Source organism: Alligator sinensis, unplaced genomic scaffold, assembly GCF_000455745.1.
Source record: "Alligator sinensis unplaced genomic scaffold, ASM45574v1 scaffold1023_1, whole genome shotgun sequence".
NCBI lineage: Eukaryota > Metazoa > Chordata > Crocodylia > Alligatoridae > Alligator > Alligator sinensis.
The window spans coordinates 1,122,379-1,143,805 of NW_005842373.1; the positions used below are offsets into that span (position 1 = coordinate 1,122,379).

Below are 21,427 nucleotides of genomic sequence, written 5' to 3' on the forward strand. Positions count from 1 at the left end.
TTCTTGCAAGACCATTTTAGGCTGGACCTAAGAAAAAACTTCTTTACTGTCCGAGTCCCCAGGGCCTGGAATAGACTCCCCCCAGAGGTGATGCAAGCACCTACTCTGGGTACTTTAAAAAAACACATGGATGCTTATCTTGCTGGGATCATTTGACCCCTGCTGACTCCTGCCCCTTGGGCAGGCGGCTGGACCCAATGGTCTTGCGAGGCCCCTTCCAGCCCTAAAGTCTATGAAATCTATGGAAGACAATCATCCTTGACTGAGAGGGACTGCTGATGATGATTGGTTGCTTGACTCTGCCAGCACTGCCCCCTCCCCTCTTGCTTCAAATCTTTCTCTCCATTTTATACGCTGTTCTGTGCATGTCCTTTCACAGCATCTGATTAAGTAAACTTGGGCACAGGCTACATACATATGTATGTATCTGATTTAGCTGTTTTTTAAGGTGAAAATCTACTGTTTTGCCTGACATCAGACTAAAATCACCAACTAGTATTCTCAATTAATGAGTCATAAATCCCTCTAAAATTTAGTCCAGACAGATCCAAAGAGGCTGTTTTCATTTTGAGGTATTCCTTCAGCTGAAGTAGGCATGTCTATGTTGTGGGGTGAAAGTTCTGTGTTCAGACTTTGATTATTACCCATATGAGAGAACTGTGGGCTTACCTACACCATAGCAGTAGCCTCCCCAAACTTGACTGGACCCCAGCACTTCCTGTCCAGTTGTGCACATATTCCAAGCCCAGAAGTATGCCAGTGAGACCAGAGTTTGAGCTCCAAAGGGGTTTCCTGGAGTGTTTTTATGGAAATCATTATGAGTTTGGAACATCAGCAAAAGTGAATAGAATATTTTCAAAAACAGCACAGCCAAAGAACACTGCCTTGCAAAGTGTAGACACACTGTGTATGTCCTAGTATGATTAGGTATCTCAGAATGCAACCACATTATAGTGAAGGATTATTATGGTGGTGTATCTGGCATTTTGCATCTTCTGATCTTTTCATTTTACAGTCTTAACATTCACTGTAAATGGGAATTGCATGCCTATATTTTGATTTATCTGAGGTTTTACTTTTTCTTAAGGTAACACTAATTGGAGACAGTCTACCCAACCTTTCCCCACTATAGCTCCAATTGAAATGCATCCCAGCTCATCAGGGACTGAAAGCAGCCTCATCTAATGGAAGTTTAAGTCTCTATATGAAGGTATTGCAAGATATTCAAACATGCAAGTTGAATGTCCTTATAAGAATCTTAAAATTTACACTACCATACTTGAATCTGCTGATGGCAACCAATTCCTAGTTTTATATTTACAACATATTCTGTGCTGGTCAGTATGGTAGCACTCTTACCCATGCCAGTGGCGTGAGTTACCTTGGTTCTTGCTACACATGGAAAGAATACAACTGCAGATGGGGATGGGATGGTAAGAGCGTGGCATGCACAGGTTGGTCAGAAGAAGTCTGCTGCAACTGTGAATACCAGAATATGCTGAAACTGTTATGGCAAGGGAAGTGATTGGCTACACCAGGATAATTGGAGTGCTTCTGATAATGCCCTAGACGGGCATAGGAGGAAGCATGATTGTGGGGCTGGGGATCAGATCCTCATCACACCATATTTCCAGTGCAGAGGGAGTCCTGGATCATGATCCCAGGCTCCAACTGCACTGGCAAATAGGAAGCCAGTCAGCTGATTCCTGCTTCTAGCCTTGGGAGCATAATCAGAGTTAAGAGCTCTGATGCATCCCTGACGCTGGAAGTGACAATCAGCTGCCACTCCCAGACTCCAGAGAGCAGATTAATGGGTTCTAATATGCCTCTGCAGATGGGAGCAGCAGCTGATGGCAGCTCAAGCCTCAGAGGCAGATGGGAGCCCTTGACTCTGATACCCTCCTGAGGCTGGAAGAGACAGTCACCTGATCTGCACTCTCAGCCTTATGAATGCATGGGAGTTAAGAGCAAGGCTGGGATCCCTAATCAGCTGCCTGGCCACATGTGTAATTTAGGACATGGTGGGAACCAGCCACAAGGTTACTTGTTAAAAAAAATGTGTAGTAATTTGTGGCTTACTCCGTGTTTTATCGTACTATTAATTGCATTAACTTGTGGCCTGGTTACTATTTAAGACATGATTAACCAGTTAATCACATCTTAAGTGTAATATCTGCAGGGCCCTAAGGGTGACGAATCATGCATTTGCTAGGAAAAAAACACCCAATGGAGGTGGACACAGGTTAAGCAGTGTCTTATGTTCAGAATATGAAAACTGTGTGTGTTTTAAAAGTTAAGGAAGACACACATACTGCTGAAAACATAAAAAGGAGAGAAAAGATTGTTCCAAATGGGGTGATGCCATTCCAGATGGAATATTACAATAAGCTGTGGCTTTTAGATCTGTCTTTGAAAAACAAGGACCTGTTCTGTGGGGCTATGAATGGTTTAAAGATCCCTCTGGGATGGGCTGCTATAAAGATACTACAGTCACTTTCATAGGTCCCTGAAAAAAAAGGTTAAACAACAGTTAAAGGTATATTAGACCAGGCTTCTGAAGTGTTCATGGATGGCATAGAAACTCTAACATACATCAAAACTAGAATGATAAAAGAGGAACAGGTACCGGTAAAGTTTCTCAAAGCTTGGCCAGCTTCTTACAGAATACATGCAGAGGTAGACCCTGAACTGGCCCATATAGAAAAGAGGGTCCACTTTCAAAAGTAGCCTAGAGTAAGTTGGGCACTCAGATTCAATGCCAATGGGAGGGGAGAGAATGTGGTGCTGTAAGTATGTAGAGACTTAAGGTTACTTTAAACCATGTGCTGATACTTGTTGAATATCTGCTACATCAAATTGAAGACCTTTGCCACATTAGTATCAGGACAGGGATTTAGCTAAATTGATTTGTTACAAGCTTACCTACAGATGGAAGTAGAGAAGGGGTGGGCAATTATTTTGGACAGAGGGCCGCTTCCTGAGTTTTGGCAAGCTTTCAAGGGCCACAAGGGTAGCCCCACCCCTCAACAGGTACCCCATCCCCTGGTAGCCATCTTGTGATTGGAAGTCCCGCCCCCTAACCACTGACCTTTGCCACCAGAAGTCCGTCCCCTTGCTCCCTGGAAGTACTCCTTTTGGCAAGGGGATTTGCCATCTTGGAACCAGCAAAATACCATATTATATTCTAAAAATCAAACGTCTACTACAACATTCGTTAATTTGATTTCAAAAAATATTTTTGTCCTGACTTGCATGTGTTTGTGTAGTGTACATAAAGGTGATTGTACAATAGCTTAAAATTAAGCCTTACTCTTTTATAATGTGGGGGGCTGTGGGGGATATGGGTGCATGGGTATAGGTTTGTTGAGGGCTGTGGGTGTGTGTGGATGTGGGGTGTGGGGGAGGCTATGTGTGTGGGGGTTTGGGAGGCATGGGAGGGGAGGAAGGAGAAATGGCGGCAAGCAGGAAAGCAGGGAAATGGCCGCAGCAGGTGGTGGGAGAGTGGCAGGAAGCAGGCGTAAGAGCGGGAGCACAAGGCCTGCACTGGTGTCCTGGGGCCAGCTCTGGTAGGGCCCAGAGCAGGGCGGCAGGGATGCGGACTGGCAGGGGCCCTATGCAGCTGGGCTGGCTCCCCACTCTTCCTGCTGGCACAGCCCAACCTGGCTCCATAGAGCCCCCACTGCCCTGCTCTGGGCCCTGCCAGTGCTAGCCCTGGGACACCGGTGCAGGCCCCGCACTCCCACCCATGCACCCACTCACTATCACTCCCCCACCACCTGCCACTGCCATTTCCCTGCTTTCCACTGTTCCTCCTCTCTCCCTGCCCACTGCTCCAGCACCACATGGTTAGATTTCATAGTAGCAACAGCTTGAGTAGCCCAAAGGAACCCACTCTGACAATAGCCCAAGGAACCTTTGTATCCAACTGCAGAGCCAGTTCCCCAGCCATCGAACCATGAGATGGTCAAGGCCTTCTTGAAATCCAGATAAATAACATCAACCTTTTCTCCCTTGTCCAGGCAATATATCACCTGGTCATAGGAGATGAAGTTGGTCAGGCAAGACCTTCCAGTAATAAAACTATGTTTGCTGGCATTCAGTAGGTTACCTTCCATTAGCCTGTTGCAGATGGGTCCCTTGACAATCTTCTCCAAGATCTTTCCAGGGATGGACATCAGACGGATAGGTCAATAATTCCCTGGATCTTCCTTTCTCCCTTTCTTGAGGACTGGGACCACGTTGGCTCTTTTCCAGTCTTCTGGTGCATCACCCAAGCACCATGAGCTTTCATATATCTTGGCCATAGGGCATGCTATGATGTCCACCAGCTCTTTTAAGACCCTTGGGTGTAATCCATCCAGGCCCATGGACTTATGGATGTCAACCTCTCAGTTCTTTCACTTGATCTATGTCAATTGTGGGCCCTTGGGTGTAATCCATCCAGGCCCATGGACTTATGGATGTCAACCTCTCAGTTCTTTCACTTGATCTATGTCAATTGTGGGCCCCTCTCCCGAACCCTGGATACTTTGCGTCCTGTCTGACAGTGTGACCCCTTTGGGTGGGTGGAAAACTGACACAAAGTAATCATTTAGGAGATTGGTCTTTTCTTGGGTGTCAGACGTCAGCTGCCTCATTTGATCTTGCAGGGGGCCAATGTTACTTTTGTTCTTCCTCTGACTTCCTACATATCTGAAGAATGATTTTTTGTTATCCTTGATTCTGGAGGCTAGCCTAAGTTCAGTTGCTGCCTTGGCTTTTCTGGACCACTCCCTACAGGTATGGGCTAGTGCTGAGTAGTTCTCCTTGGTGATGATTCCAGTTTTCCATCTCTTCCATCTCTGTAGGCTTCTATTTTTTGTTTCAGGAGATCCAGAAGTTCTCTGTTGAGCCAAGGGGATTTCCCTGCCTTCTGACTGCATTTTCTGCGGGATGGGGTGGACTTCCCCGCTTTGAGGATTGAGTTCTTTAGGAACAACCACTCCTCATGGAATCCTCTTCCTAGAGGGCCATGGTCCCTTAGTGCCTGACTGACCAGTCTCCTGAGTTTGTGGAAGTTAGTCTTCCCAAAGTTGAGGATTTCTGTTTTGCTGAGGGATTTGCCCACCCTGTGTTGGACAGAGAAAGTAATCCGATCCTGGTCCAAGCTTGCCCTCTTCCTCAGATCACTCACCAGATCATCCCCTTTGGCCAGAACCAGATCAAGTTGGCCTGTAGATCTCTTGCATCAGGTACAGGTCTTCAATGCAGGTGAGGAAGTTACGTCGCTGGTCAGACTTGGCATTGTGCTCTTCCCACAAGATGTCAGGGAGGTTGACATCTCCCATGATGATCGTACATCGGGAACATGCAGCCTTGGCCAGTTCTCTATTGAATTTGAGATCCAGCTTTTCTTGTTGGTTAGGAGGTCTGTAACAGACTCCTACAAGTATAACCCCTTCCCTATGTTCCCTCCTATTTTAACCCAGAGGGTCTCAAGATGCCCTCCATGGTTAATGAACTCAGTTTGAAGGGAAGTGTACTGCTCCTTGACATAGAGAGCTACATCCTCATCCCTCTTCCCAACACGATCTCTCCTGTAGAGGGGATAGCCTTCTATACCTACTGACCAGTCATAGGAGGAGTCCCACCAGGTCTCTGTTATCCCTACAAGGTCATAATCATTATCAGTCAGGAGAAAGGCCAGCTCCTCTTGCTTGTTGCTCAAGCTCCTGGCATTTGTGTACAGGTAGTTGAGTCTGCCACGGGAAGCCCTAGGCTTCCTTATGTGATGAGACGTGACATTTCCTTGGGCAGAGTGGGTTCCCAGAGTGGGTTCCCTTGGGGTACTCAAGCTGTTGCTACTGTGATTGGCATGACCTGGGCTAGAACTGTTGACTAACCGCTCATCCCCCAGCAATCTTAGCTTAAAGCCCTGTTGAGTAGGTCAACCATGCTGGCCAAGAAGACCTTCTTCCCATTCCAGGTGAGGTGGAGGCCATCCCTTCCCAGCAGTTCGCTACTGCTCTCACTGAAGTGCAGAGTGTGGTCAAAGAAGCCAAACCCCTCATGATGGCATCATTGCCTGGTCTTCTGTTCACCTCATCAATGCACTTATCTCTCCGGGGCCCATGACCCATGACTGGGAGGATCAAGAAAAAAAACTACCTGAGCCTCCGGACCCCTAAGCCAAGCCCTCACAGCCCTGTAGTCATGCATGACCCATCCAGGATTACTCCGAGCCATGTCATTTGTGCCCACGTAATCATTATCTGTCAGGAGAATGGTTCATGGCTGTAGCACTGGGTCCGCAGGAGCCAGCCCAGCATGGCCCTGAGGACTGGGTGATTGCCCGCAGTTGTCCCTTCTCCCTGTTCTTATCTGAGTTTCCCTCTGGTGCAGGGAGATGAGAACAGCCCCAGGATCCCAGGCCAAAAGCCTCTGCTAGGCATTGGCTTCCAGCTGGGGTGGGGGAGGCAGGGCCAGGCCAGCTTTGCTGGGGTGGCAGGAAACTGCCCTGGCTCCCTCTGGGTCCTACTGCCCTTGGATCTTGTCAGCCAGGGCAGATAAATATTAATTTTCTAAATTTTTTATGGGCCCCACAGGCTGGATAGAATGGCCTGGTGGGCTGGATGTGGTCTGTGGGCTGTATTTTGCCCACTCCTGAAGTAGAGGAAGATTTAAAGGTTTATCTTGCAGACCTGTGTAAAAGAAGTCATACCAGGGCAACAGGCTAGTATTTAGTACAGGATTCCCTCAATTTATGCGGGTTCTGTATATGCAAATTCACACTTATGCAATGAACATTTTTAGACCCTTAATTTGTTATATGCAAGGTAAAATTGCTTTTTTACGATCAGTATAGGCGTCCCCCCTCCCCCCCTCACAAGCAGGTAAGTCTGTGGGGGAGAGGAAAGGGCCGTGGGGCCAGGGCCCCACTCACCCCAGGCCCTGCTGCAGCAGCCCCAGGAGCTGCCGATGCCAGCTATCTGCAGCCACTGCTGCACTGTGCTTTGCCTGTCCCCCCGTGCCTGGGCTCTGCCTGTCCCCACTGACTCCAGCTCATGTGCTGCATGGTGCTGAGGTGCAGGCAGCTGGCACTGGCTGCTCCTGGGGCCACTGCAGCAGGGGCTGGGGTGAGTGCCACACTCTGTGCCGCCCAGAGCTCTGCTTGTCCCCACTTACCCCTTGTGCAGCCCCAGGAGCAGCAGCCCTTCCCCATCCCCTTCCCTAGTCCCAGCCTCCATCCCTCCCTCCCTCAACACCATGGGAACCTATTCCTATTTGTTACATTATAAAGTGGGTTCACTTTATGTGAATTTGATTTATGCACCGTTCTCTGGGAATGCATAAATCGAGGGAAACCTGTAGTGCTTCTGCTGCTGCTATACGGCAACAAGCAATGGATCAAGTGTTGCAAGGTATTCCAAGAACACAGAATTATTTGGACGATATTTATATGACTGATGAAAGTGACAAAGAACATCTGGGAACTCTAAAAAGAAAAACAGGCCATGGTTGGACATATTAAAACCAGACCTGCAGCAATGTGTTGGAAATCAGCAGATAAATTAGCCAATGACAAAGAGAACAGGTGCCCCTTGGCAGCTACAAGTGACTCAAAGAAAATTGATATGTGATGACTGAGGACTCAAATGCCAGCCTATGATTTGTTAGTGTACAAACAGGTTCTTTGTCTTATACAACAGAAGTATGCAACCTTTTCCTACAGCAGGCCCAAATGAGCAACCTTAGGCTACATGGAAAGAACACCAACAGCCAACTCCCCACCCCGATGCTGAAGCCCCATGTCTGCAGGCCATAGGTTGCCAACCCCTGCTATTGGCAGTGTAATAATATGGCCAGATTCCTGGGTCATAGGGGCAAATGGCAACTTCCAGCTGTGAAGTGAAAGTTCTGTGCTCAGACTTTGATAATGCACAGTTGCCAGAGGCAGCCATTTTTTGCACTCTCCCCCACTCTGCTCCTCCCCCGTCAAAGTCAGCACCCAGGGCAGTTGCCCCACCCTATTTATACCAGTGCCTGGTATATGGTATAAAGGATACCCACACACATAACTGATTGCAAAGGTGAGAACAGAGGCAACAGTCAGATCTCCTCTTGTGGTTTTGTGTGTGCATTTCCCCATGATTCTTTAAGGCAACAAATAGGCCTGTTGTGATTTTGCAACCCATAGCGACAATGCATAGTACCACACCAGAAAAGTACAGTGCTAAACCAGCAATATTTAGTGATGCTGATCACCCTGGATCCAATGCAACAGGGGCCACAGGGACCAAACTGACCCATCACCTTGAAAAGGAGCCTCACCTCTCTGCTCTGGTTTGGTTTAGGTTATGAGGGAGGAAGGAGGCATTGGGTAGGAAGACCACTTACCTTCTTGTCTTTGATAAGCAAGTCCACTCTAGTTTCAGGTTCTCAGACCACTTTTCTCCCTTTCAGAAGAGGCCTCGCAACCACAATAAACAAAGTAAATCCACCAACTGTTACCCGTGAGCTCTGTGTTCTTGGGGAAACCTAGCACAGTATGCAGCCTGTCTGACTCACAAAGGACTCACCCTCCCCTCCTCCCCCACCACCTGTACCTGAACAAGAACTGATGAGAGGAAGGACTTACAAAAGACAATGAAGATGCAGTGGGAGATGAACCTAAATCCCTCCAGACAAGGGTGATAGGAGTGAAGCAACTCCCCTGGTCTCATTTACATCGGAGATGGAAATGGATGACAACTCATTTGCATGGGAGATGGGTCAGGAATGCACCTTCATTAGCACTCGGAATGGAGAACAGAGATTCCAAAGCAAGGACCGCACTGAACTCTGGAACCAGAGAAGCAGGGGAACACTGTATGATGGGAAATCACTGCTCCAAATGCTAACCAACCCATGTCTGCACACACCCAGTTCAGTAGTTATCAGACCAATTCTAGTAATGACTCCTTTATGAGTACCCAAAACACTGAATTTGCCTGTTTGTATTGTGAACTCCCTCAGAATAATGCCACCCATAACCACCCATAGCCAGCAGTTTCTATTATACAGCATATAAGCCATCATTTACCTATAAACAAACTTAGTGTTCTCCCTTGAGCCATTGTTAGTTCCCTACAAAAACCCCTACCCAAGCTCAAGTTTCTGTCCTGATGCTTGGATCCAAAAGCTGCACCAGTTCCACTCCTTTTCTGCCTGGAATCCCTTCATTGATCATGCTGAGGGCTTTGCCTGTCTGCAAGCTCCAGCAAACACCTGGGAACATCGAATGGTTTAAGCTTTGCTGAGTGGTGAGACCCTGACTCTTTCTCTCTCTCTATCTGACTCCAGGAACCTAACTTTTGCTTTCTTACTCCAGACACAGCTTTATAAACCTGACTTTTGTTTTCTTACCCTAGGCGCAACTTTCTAAACCAGACTTTTGCTGATCAGACTTGAGCTAGACTTCCCCAAATACCTAACTGAAACTATGTAATATTGTAACTGTTGTATTTGTATCTCTTGTATGGCTATTACTACTGGTATCATCATAAGTTCATATACCTGGCAATAAATAACTTTTATGGTCAAGCTGGTTGCTATTCTGTTTCTCTGAACCTCACTTACTTTTCCTTCCCCTTGACCTCCCCATTTGCTCTGCAGCAATGCTTCTTTTACCTAAGCCAAAGATCCCTGTAATGCCCCAAACTACGGTGGGGTCTGCTCATCAAGGGAGTTACTACTAGGACCACTGTGACAAGAGATTGGGATGTGTTGAGTTTTGAGGCGCATGAGGGTATCAGATGAACGTGCTGATCAGACCCAGCCTGCTCAGATGTACTCTGTTAGCATGTGTGTATGTGTGTCTAACTGCATTTATTATTGTCCTGTTGAAATAAGGGATGAACTGCTTCAAGGCTCATGAGAGTGTTAGCCTGTCAATGCTGAATAACCCAGCCTGGCTCAGGCATGCCCCGTTAATTTGTGTGTGTATGTGCGTATATGTTTGACTGATTTGGTGGTTGGAGGAACCCGGCCCCACTGAAACTGTGTCCTGCAAGATAGGTCCATTGGGGGTGAGGACTCGAAGAAAGGAGAAATATAGCTCCATATAGAACATAAGTAACACAAGCAGCACATTGATAGAATTACAGAGATGCCAGAAACATACCCCTAATAAATGAACACACCTCAAAGTGACAGGCAAATCTGGTATCACAACCAAAAATCTGATGTCTTCCTTCAGACATGAAGGAAAAGGTAATTTGAACTCTGTATTCTTCTCTAACCTCCAGCACTCCTCTCCCAGAGTTACTGACACTCTTTGGCTTCACTTCTATTAACTGGTCATCTGTTCTAGCTCGTTCCCAGCCAGGGAGACTATTAGCTCATTATCACCTGCAGATGGGTTGCAAGCCCTTGAGAGGCAGAATGCCTCCTACTGCCAGCTTCAAGAGTCCAATGCTATATGCAAGTGCTAAACATTGCAGTTATGTGCCTGTAAGTGCCACTTAAGGGCATTTATACATGCTCTCCAGAAAGTGTGTGGGGGGGAGCACTTTAATTAGAGCAACTCCAAGAGCCACTCTAATTAAAGTGCCGGGAACATCTCATCATGTACCAGCGTCCCCGCACTTCAAAATCCTGGTGGGGGCAGCTTTAATTAAAGCACCTCAACTGCTATTTTGAAGTATGGGACACAGATACATGAGATGCTGGAGGCTGCTAGAGCATGGTAATTACCATTAATTGAGTCTGCTCTGACACACTGTAATTAGAGCGCATTGGAGCAGCCTTGCTGCTCGTCCATAAGCACCTGACATGTTTAAGTGTGAGGTAGGGTTTCGCCCTCAGTGTTGCCATGCCTAAATGCCATTTTGGGTCTGGGGGCAGGTGCCAGCAGCCTCTGGCACTTAAGCAGTTCAGTAGGAGTTCTGTGGATTCCTCAGTCAGACTTGGGTTTTAATTTGGCCCCAATTCCTAATATATACACAATCGCCTCCCTTGTTAATCCTATCTCATTCTTTTAATCCTATCCCATCCCTTATCCCATCATCATAGAATATAAACCATCAGGATATAAATGCAAGTTCACTAATACATGTTAAAAATTCCACACTTGTCCTAATGCACCCAAGGTTCATGTTCAAGAAACCTGCCTTTCATTGCTTTACTGCTGGCCTTTCCCCAAACCCCTCACTCTCAGGGGATGTTGAGAGGATTGCAGAAGGCTGGTTGCCTCTTTCCCCTGCATCCTGTGCATCATCAGCTGATAGCTGACTCAACTCACTTCATTTTCCTCAAGCCAGAGTCTTTTCTAGGTAGTCAGCTAGAGCCTGCAAAGGAGCTCACACCAAATAGTTGCTCCATAAGCCAAGAAAGCAATAAGTAAAGGAAGCTTTTTCCTGAGCCATTACCATTGCATCAGGGATGATGGGAACATGAAGCAGAAGACCCAGCCTTTTCGCTCCTACTAAGAGAACTGCTATAGCAAACTTCTAGGGACCCACACAGTGAGTGAACTGTACCTGCAGGCAGAGGACTCTTCTGTGTCACAGGGGTCTTGGGGGTCCCAGGCACGCCGCTTGGCCGCTCCCAGGTGGTTTCTATTCAAAGAGAATAGCAATATGAGTGTGGTAGGCAGACAACCACATGTCCAGAACATAGGACAACCAATGGATCATGATCTCACTTGGCATGTATCTCATGATCTTGCCCCTTGCCTAGCAAGGCTTAGTTATACACTTCTCTGTGCTACCTCCATGGGCATCTTCTGCAATCCTGAAACCCCAAATACTGGGAAATTACCCACTGCCCTTTAACCCCACAGTCTCAGCTGACACAAAATAACCCTCTGACCTGAACCTTCCCCATGCTCACTTCCAGCCAACATGGGGCACCCTGCTCCTCTGAGGTTCTTCCTTTCCTTCAGGCACTCCATTATCCTGGCACTCTGTGTCTCCTCCCATACATGGAGCTTCCTTTCACCCCATGCTCCTCTTCTAGCGAAGGGGTTCTACAAACACATTGGTCAGGAAAGAAAGACCAAGGAAGCAGGGGGTCCATTGCTTAGTAGCCAGAGTGATCTTTAACAGAAGACATGGAATGCGGAACTTCAGTGGCTACTTTGCCTTGGTCTTCACAAAAAAGCATAAGCTACAACCAGACGGCTAACAAAAATAATATACACAAAGACAAAGAAAGGCTGAGGTGAGGGTCCTGATAACTAAAGAGAGCATCTGAGAGTTTTGATTGAATTGAATGAAATTAGGTCAGCAGGGCCTGGTAAATTAATGCCAGTATGCTGAAGGAGATCCATTAGCAAGAATATTTACAAAGTCATGGGAGATGAGCAACATTCCAGATGATTGGACAAGGGCCAACATAGCATCCATTTTTACAAAAGGGAGAAAGAAGGAGCTGGGGAGTCAAAGACCAGTCAACCTGCTTTCAATACCTGGGAAGTTACTGGAACAAACTATAAAGGAGTCAATTTCTAAATATCTGAAAGAGGAAAAGTTGATCACTGATAGCCAGCCTGAATGTGTTAAAAAACAAATTATGCCCAACCAACCTGATCCCCTTTGACAAAGTAACAAGTTGGGTGGCTGAAAGGAATGCAAGTAATAGAGTTAAAATGGCTTTTGATGGTCTCATTTGATATTCTTAAAAGTAAAGTGGAGATGTGTGTTGGATAAAATCACTATAATATGGCTACACAATTTGGTCAAAAATGGCAAGCAAAGTGTAATTACGAAGGGATCAGTGTCCAAATGGCAGAAAGCCTCCATATTGAGTTGCAGACGCCACAAAACTAGGAAGAACTACTAACACTTTGGACAGTAGGAGTAGAATTCAAAGGATTTTGATAAATCAGAGAATTGGGCTAGAGACAACAGAATGAAGTTCACTATAGCGGTACTACAGCTAGGGAGGGGGTACAAAATGCACAGATAAAAAATGGGTATGCCTGGGTAGCACTATTGTTGAGAAGGATTGAGGTGGTTTTGGTGATCACAGACTCAATATGACACAGAATGGACATAAGGTCCCATCTGGAGGCCTCATCTGGGGCCCCTTAGGCCTCACCTAGAATATTGTGCACCATTCTGGGCTCCATATTTTAAGAAACATGAGGTATTTTTAGCTTGGAGAAAAGACAATTAAAAGGGACATAATTGCAGTTTTCAGAGATTTGAAAAGCTAACATAAAGAAGATGGAGAATAACTATTACACCTGGCAGCTGGTGGGCTCAATCCAATGCATCGAGCCAGCATGGTGACAGCCCCATCCCTCACCCTGGGGAAGGGGTGGTGCACAGCCTGATCCTGATCTCTCTGTCTGGGCAGCAGGAGTTGGGGGATTGGTGGTGGGGGAGGGGAGGGAAGTGGGTGGAGCAGCCCTGGTCTAGACAAGTGTGTGTGGGGGTGAGGAGTACCTTGGCCCCATCCAGATGGACTGAGGGTGGACCCAGCCCTAATGCTTATCAGAATGCTTAGATATTAAACATGCTGCATGGCAATGGCACAGGCAGAGCTGAATCTGGCCATGCAGAACTTCCACCAATTTTCCAACCAGTGGGGATTCTTGCAGGCTGGATGCCCTGGCTCCACAGGCCAGATTTGTTCCACAGGCTGAAGGTTGAGCACTGGTTATGTATAGCAGGGGTTGGCAACCCTTGTACGTGTGCCAAAACGTAGCACATGAAGACACTTTGCTTGGCACATAAATTTGCCACAGGTGGCCCGGGTTCTGGGCAGGCCCCTGATGCCTGCCACAGAGCCCAAGCTGCTTGCAGCAGGTGGTGAGACCAGGGTCCATGGAGCCCTGGCCTGGATCTTTGGTGTTGGTAGGTGCATGCGCACCTTGGGGCAGCTGGTGGGGGAGTCCATGTACCCGGTGCTGGCAACAAGCTGGGTTGGGGTTCTGTGGGCTCCAGTGCAGCTGCTTGCAGCCTCCCTGCCATTTGCTGTGAGCAGCTAGGGCTTTGTAGTGGGCAGCAGGGGCCTGCCTAAAGCCTGGGCTGGCCATGGTAGGTAACTAAGAGGCTGCAAGCAGCTGCACCAGGGTCCACGGAGCCCGGGTCCAGTTCATTGCAACTGGAGACTTTCCCGGATGCTTTTGGTGAGCCATGGAGGCTTGTATACTCTCCTGCCCCCTTTGATCCTCGTCGGGATTACCTTCTTTTGGGCTTGGAGGATCGTCTCCTTAAGGAGCGACCACTCCCCTTGAACACCCGGCTCTCCTCCCCTCTGAGACTTCAGCGCTTCTCCAACTATCCTCCTTAGCTCGTTGAAGTTCGCCCTCCTAAAATCTAGGGCCACAGCCCGACTGCTTGCCTTTGCCACCTTGCGCTGAATGGTGAATACCAGCAGGCAGTGGTCACTGTCACCCAGGGGGTCAAGCACCCGCAGCCCCCTCACCAGGTCGTCGCCCGTGGCCAACACCAAGTCCAACAAGGCATCCCCCCTGGTGGGGCTGTGCACCTCCTGGGTTAGATGAAGGTCCTGGACTCTGTCTAAGAAAGTCCCAAGGGACAAGTCAGCAACTGGGGAGCGGTCCCCCCGTGGCCGATTGTGAGATGGCCAACTGCTGCGGAGGCTTCTGGGAGTGGCTGCAGGCACTTCTGGGAGTGCAATGGCACTCCACTCCCTGGCCGGCGCTTGCAGGGGGGCACCGGCACTCTCGCCTGCCCGTTGCCACTGTCCCAGGCCCCTAATCATTTTTGTCACTCTCTGCTGCACACTTTCCAATCTGTCCACAACTTTCTTGAAATGCGGGGCCCAAAACTGGACGCAGTACTCCAAGTAAGGCTTCAGAATAGAGCAGAGGAATCACTTCCCTTGATTTGCAAATGCCGCTCCCATTAATGCAAGCCAGTATGCTTTTGGCCTTTTTTGTATCAAGAGCACGCTGTTGGCTCATAATCAGGTTATGTTCCACTGGACCCCAGGTCCTTCTTTGCAGTACTGTAGTCTAAAGTGTCATACTCGAGTCTGTATTTTTGCATGAGGTTATTCCATTCCAAGCACAGGGCTTTGCAATCAACCAGATGACATTCAACAAGGACAAATGCAAAGTTCCTCTTACCCACACACAACAGTATTGAGTGGGAGAAGCTGAGATCACTGAGTTCATCAGAAGACTGTACCCCAGACTAAGTCAAACCAAAACAAATCCCTGTACCCAGAATGACAGAAGTCATTCTGACTTTTTCCCTTGTTACCAAGGTGACTAGCAATCTTCTCTTGAAGCAAACATGCCTAAAGCAAGAGAGATGATGTGTGACCTTGTTTTACTGACTGAACAGGGAAAAATAGATGAAGTAGAAAGATTAAAATAATGCCTGATGCTTGAGCAACATAAGGGTGCCTTAAAGGCTTTTGCCCAAGACCAGAACGTAGGGAGCAGAAAGGGATGATTCTAACCCCCACATTTCCCACACAATATTTATTCCCTTGAGCACATAAATTGTAATATAATCCTTAATTACAGAACCATGCACTATTTTTCCACAGGAGTGTGATTCATTAGATACATCAGGGGGATGCTCACTGAATGAACAGTTATTCAATATTTTCTACTTTTCCCTTCAGTCCATATGAAGCCCCAGGCCATAATTAACAGATATTATTTAACTTCTACAATGAGTACAGAGTTATTAAGCTCCTTGTAGATTTCTCTGTGCTGCTCATCAGTTTATCAATCAATAAAAGATTTATCCTTGCAACGCTCCTGGAATGTAGAAAGTTTTTACAGATAGAAAAAATGAGGCACAGAAATGTTGATGAAAGCACTGCAAAGACTTGCATTAATTTTAGGTTCCTCAATAATGTGGTTCTCAAGTTTGAGCAGTTACAACTGACTCAGTAGAGCACTCAGCACTCTTTCATACGGTTTTATGGTCAAGATCGGATTTTTACAAGACTCTTGTGCAATGGTTCTCAATCTTTTTAGACTTCAGGCACCCCACAACAGAATCAAGGCACTTCTTGGAAAATGCCAGCTCTTAGTTTTCCCTCTCTTTTTTGACTACAGGAAAACAGTAGAACAACTCATCTGTTGAAAATAACTCAAAAACCACAACAGGTCAGAATATTTTTATCACTATGGATTCCTATATGAAAACTCTAGATTTATCTTGTGAATCATGTTTGTACCATGCAGCACTCTTGAGGCACCCAGGAATACCACAGCACCTTGGTTAAGAACCACTAGTCTAGTGAAACCAAGTCCCTGTATTTTTGTTGTCCAATTTGTTGCCTCCTAAAGAAACTGATTTGCAGAAAGTGCCTAGCACTTGTCTTCTTACAATCTGTCTCCAGGGGTCTCAAGTTGAGCAGCAGTACACACAAAGTTAGTGGTAGAAGTACAAGGAATGCACTTAGGATACAACAATCAAAATGGAAAGAAATTGGCTATACTATGGTACTGTAGAAAAGGACTGGAGGCCCACAACATGAATAAGTCAACAATAAAATCATAGAAGAGTAGAGCTGGAAGGGACCTCCAGACATCATCTAATTCCATCTCTTGCTAGAGTCAGGATCATCCCTATCCAAAGCATCCTATGCAAATCCATTGTTGGGGGAAAAAAACAGCTCCTTATGGTAGGAGTGTGGCAGCTGTTAGACCACAGACTCAATATGATTCTGCAGTGTGATGCAGCCACTCAAAAGGCAAATGCAGTTTTGGGATGCATAAACAGAAGCATTAGGTGAAAGACACGGGAGATGATAGTGCCTCTCTAGTTGGCATTGGTTAGGCCTTCATCTGGAGTACTATGTGCAGTTTTGGGCTCCACATTTTAAAAGGACGTGGCAAAGTTAGAGATGGTCCAGAGGTGGGCAACAAAGATGATACAGGCCTTGGAAAGAAAGCCATGCAAGGAAAGGCTGAAGGTGCTAGGCATATTCAGCTTGCAGAAAAGGTGCTTAAAGAGGATATGATAGCAAGGTTTAAATACTTGGAGGGCTTCCATAAAGAAGAAGAGAAGCACCTGTTCTCTCTTGCTGCAGAAAGGATTGTGGCAGAGCACTTGTGGTGCCTGCCACTTTAAGAGGGCAGGCAGCCTGCGAAGCCATGGGCAGTTGTGGGCCAGGCAGAGCAGATTGGGAGTCAGCCAACCTAGAGGGGGGCCAGGTGAGGCTAAGCCTGATAGGGGAAGTCACCTGATTCCGGAGGAAGGCTGGGCTTAGAGCAGGTATAAGCCGAGGCCCTGAGACTGAGAAGTCCAGCAGTAACATCTTGGAACCCGCTGAGTGAGCACCACCCCAGCACGAGGACTGCCCTGATGGAAGAGCTCAGCACAGAAGACTTGTTATGGGGTCAAGGTGAAGCCCAGAGAGGGGCTCAGCACATAATCGGTGTGATGGCCTGAAGGCAGCAGAGCAGGCAGAAGGAGGGTAGGGATGGAGGGAGGAGGAGGAGGAGGGAGGAGGAAGAACTGGTACTTAGTACAGTGGGGAAGCAGTGTGGAGGGGCCCAATCCTTACTGTGGGGCTCAGGTCAGCTCACAGACTATAGCTGAGAGCTTAAGAGAGTTGTCGAGTAGCCTGAGAGAGCGGACCTGTGAGTGGGTGTGGGCTGGTAGGCTGGAGGACTGACCCCAGTAGAATCTCGCTGGCCTGCTAGCGGGGCCAGGGCCCAGAGAGGGGCTGAAGGTCAGAGGCAGCCACAGCAGGAGATTTCCAGACCCTTTATGGCTCCATCACTCTCAACTGGCCTGAGGCAGGGCCAGTGCCTAGGAGAGGCTGAAAGTACAGGTGTGGCCACAGCCAGAGAGGAAGGGGCATCAGGGGCCTGCAGCCCAGAGTCAAGATGGCCAAGCCAGAGCTATCTGAAGAGTTCGAGGGCCCAGAAGAGAAGGTGGCAAGGGGAGCAACCCACTGGGCCTGCTACCAGAATCTCACTGGCCTGCTACCAGGGCCAGGTCCCAGCCCCAGAGAAAGCCCTGGCTGAAGGTCAGAGGCAGTCACAGTGGGAGATTGCCAGAGAGGGGCCTGGAACTCTCAACTGGTCGGAGGTGGGGCCAGGGCCTAGGAGAGGCCGAAGACACAAGTGTGGCCACAGCTAGACAGGAAGAGGTCAGAGAAACTGAGGCCCAGAATGAGGATGGCTGAGATAGGGTCACCGGATGTAGAGAAGGAGACTGAGATGGCATAAAGATCAGAGGACCCAGAAACAGGAGAGCCAGGATCTGAGGTAGCCTTCAGGGAGAGAGAGCTGAGTCCAGGGGAGTCTTCATGAGAACAAGGGAGATCAGGGGTCAGAAAGATAGAGCTGGGGCCAAGGGAGCCTGGAGGGGTGACATCAGTAAGGGGCCAAGGAGTTTGTCGCTAGGGTTGTTAGCTAGGAACAGCAAGGCTCTGGGGACAGAGGCCAGGGCCTAAGCTGTTCCTGGGCATGACTGAAAACTGCATCCTACTGGGGTTTGGGGTCACGGTGGTGGGACTGTTTATGGTGGAGCAGCCCCTCAAAAGTCCCACCAGGGCCAAACCCCAGGGAAGGGCGAGTCTGGGGTGCCCTAAAACCCCAGCCCTTACTACTTTGCGGGTTACCCTTTTGGTGGGGAAAGGCTATGGGACTACACCCCAAAATAAAAGCAGGAGCAGGACCAGATGGTCCAGAGGCCCAGAGTGGGGCCTAGAGAGAGAGTGATAATAGAGGGGCCCACAGGCCTAGTCAGGGGCCAGGGCAGACCAGGACCAGAAGGTTCCAGAGGCCCAGGAAGGGGCTGAAAACGAGTGGGACCAGAAGGGTCTGTGAAGCAGGAAGAGGCCTGGAACAGTATAGCGGGACCAGAAGGGTCCAGTGGCCCAGCAAGAGTTTGGAGAATAATGAGGCCAACAGAGGGGCCATGTGAGAGACCAGTGGGTCTGGCAGTGCAGAGAGGGGTCAAGAGTGAGACTGGGGGGGCCTGGCAGCCCAGCGAAGGGCTGACTGAGAGGCCAAGAGGTCTGAGGATCCAGGAAGGGGCCAAGTGAGGGACCAAGGAATCTGGCAGCCTGGAAGGGAGTTGAGCAAGGGGCCAAGGGGTCTGGCAGCCCAGAGGGTAACTGAATGAGGGACCAAGGCGCTTGGAGACTTGAGTGGGGCTGTGTGAGAGATTGAGCTTTCTGAAGGCCCAGAAGAGGGCTGTGTGAGAGATCAAGGGTCTGAGGGCTTGGAGGAAGGCTGCATGAGTATAGATGTGTGACAGAAAAAATGTCCATCATGATGCCATCTGCAACGCATGGTGAAGGGGGACATGGAGCCATGCAATTAGCCCATAAGGCAAAGGGCCACAGTTACCAAGTGAACATTAGAACAAGACCAGGTCTGGGAAGTCCTGAGGCAGCCTCCCTTTTATAACCATAAAAGACATCAAGGCATGGTGGATGAGCGAAGGGGAGACTATTCCCAGAGCAAGCAGGGCAAAAAGGGAATTTTGGGGGGCCTCCAGGGGCTTATAGCCATCCCTGGGGATGCCACCCTACTACAAGGATGAAGGCCAAAGGTTCAAAGCTGCAGCAAGGTAAGTTTAGATTGGATATTTGGAAAAATGTCTTCACTGTTAGAACAGTGAGGCAGTGGAATAGACTGCCTAGGGAAGCTGTGGATTCTCCAACACTGGAGGTGTTCAAGAGGAGGTCAGAAAGCCACTGGTCATGGATAATCTAGGTGTAGCTATGCCTGTTCTACCAGGTATATTTCCCATGCTGCTGGGTTTTGCTGGCTGCCCCCTCCCCACCTTTTCTTCAATATGTCAGGGTGTTTATAAGCCTTCCCAGAGGCATTAGGAAGGGTGAGAACTTTTTCAAAATGGAAAGGTGGGACACGGTCTCCTTCCCTCTTCCCTTCCCACCCACCAGCAGCATGGTCAGAATAGAGCTGAGCGGAGTGAGGGTGGATGCGGGCTGCGGGGTCAGGGCTCTCTGCCCCCCCCCCAGCTGTGCACCGCCTGCCCAACCTGGCAGCAGTGAGGGACACAACTCCATGCCTCCCCCGCTGCTCCTGGATGGGCAGGTTGCGCTTTGCCATGGCAGTGTGGCCAGCACAGGGCTCTTGGGGGGGAGGGCAGCATGGCAGGGAGCCCAAAAGCAGCCTGCACCCACCCCTTTCTCATGCACAAATCTCAGGGGCATGTGATCCCCCCCATTTGCCCTCCCAGGAGTGCACACAGCAGTGGGGAGCCAACTGTGGCTCCTTCCCATTCCAATCCCCAGGCCCTGGCCCTATGCACTGCCCTTGCTGGGCAGCACCCCGAACCCTTGCCTCACTCCCTCCCTCACCATGGGGGCCTCAGTCTGCTCCCCCCCAGTTCCCTCTATGCCTCCTTCCCCCCACCATAGACTTACCTGCAGAGAGCTACTCTCCATGCTGCCTGGTTGTATTCCCGACCACGTGCATGTATGCAGGCGCACACATGCATGTGGCATCCCCTGCATCCTGTTGCTGGCAGCCCCAAGCAGCCTGCAAGGGGAACCCTGCTGCTTTCCAAATCTGGATCCTTGCAGGAGACTGTGAGTCTGGGTTAAATGCTGTCCCAGAGTCAAGCAGCCTGGGACTGGGACTTGATGTTCCCATTCTGGGACCGTCTCACTCAATTAGGAACTGGTCACTCTAGCACTGGATGTTGGATACAGAGGTTCCTGGCTAGAGGGTCTTACTCCTCTCTTCAGGGTCATACCAAACCATCATATTTGGGGTCAGGAAGGAATTTTACCTCATGGTCAGATTGGTTTGGACTGTGGGGGATTAGCAGGGGCCATGGTCCTCTACCCAGGCCCTTTTAAGCTTATGTTGACAACATTTTACAGAAGCAGGACATTGGCTACCTTGGTTCCCCTTCTTTACCTGTGGCATGTTGGTGGGTAAAGAAGGGGTCTGTGTTGTGTCACGGTTGACAGCAGTCTTATGTATAGTTTAGATTTTGGTGTGTATGGGATGGCTTGGATAGTCCTGCCTCAGGCAGAGGGTTGGACTAGATGACCTCTGGAGGTCCCTTCCAGCTCTACTTCTCTATGACTCTATGGTTAACTTATTACTAAAACTACACAGGCAACCCTGATGACCATAAGGCATAGCACCCAAACCTACCACAAGTAAACTGGAGGGACAACAGTGACAAGCAGCATGTCCTGCTGCTTCTTGAGTTGTTAAAATACACTCAAGAAATCTAAGAAAGAGAGATACACCTAAGAGAGCAGAGCAGAACACAGTCAGAAACCAAGTATTGCTAACCCTTGCAACTAGGTTCCATGCAAGCATGTTTAGGGTCTGTAGGACCACAGGTGGTAAAGAAAGCAACGAAGGCCCAACAGACTGAGCTTGGGGTGGAAAAGGCTGAAGTACTTTGGCAAGGATGTGGCACCAAGGAAAGCCACTCCAGCCTCTAGAAACAGCATTCATAGTTTCATAGTAGCTAGGGTCAGGAGGGACCTGAACAGATCATCTAGCCTGAGCCCCTGCCAC

At 48.7% G+C, this 21,427-nt stretch overlaps 1 protein-coding gene across 1 annotated transcript in view; it reads right to left on the reverse strand.

Annotated features, from left to right (window-relative positions):
- GAS7 (growth arrest specific 7) overlaps nucleotides 1-21,427 on the reverse strand; it is a 278,601-nt gene that overhangs the window by 121,046 nt on the left and 136,128 nt on the right. The window contains exon 3 of the mRNA XM_006029347.3: nucleotides 11,499-11,576. Within this exon, the coding sequence (XP_006029409.2) occupies nucleotides 11,499-11,576 (78 nt within the window). The remainder of the gene's footprint in view (nucleotides 1-11,498; nucleotides 11,577-21,427) is intronic.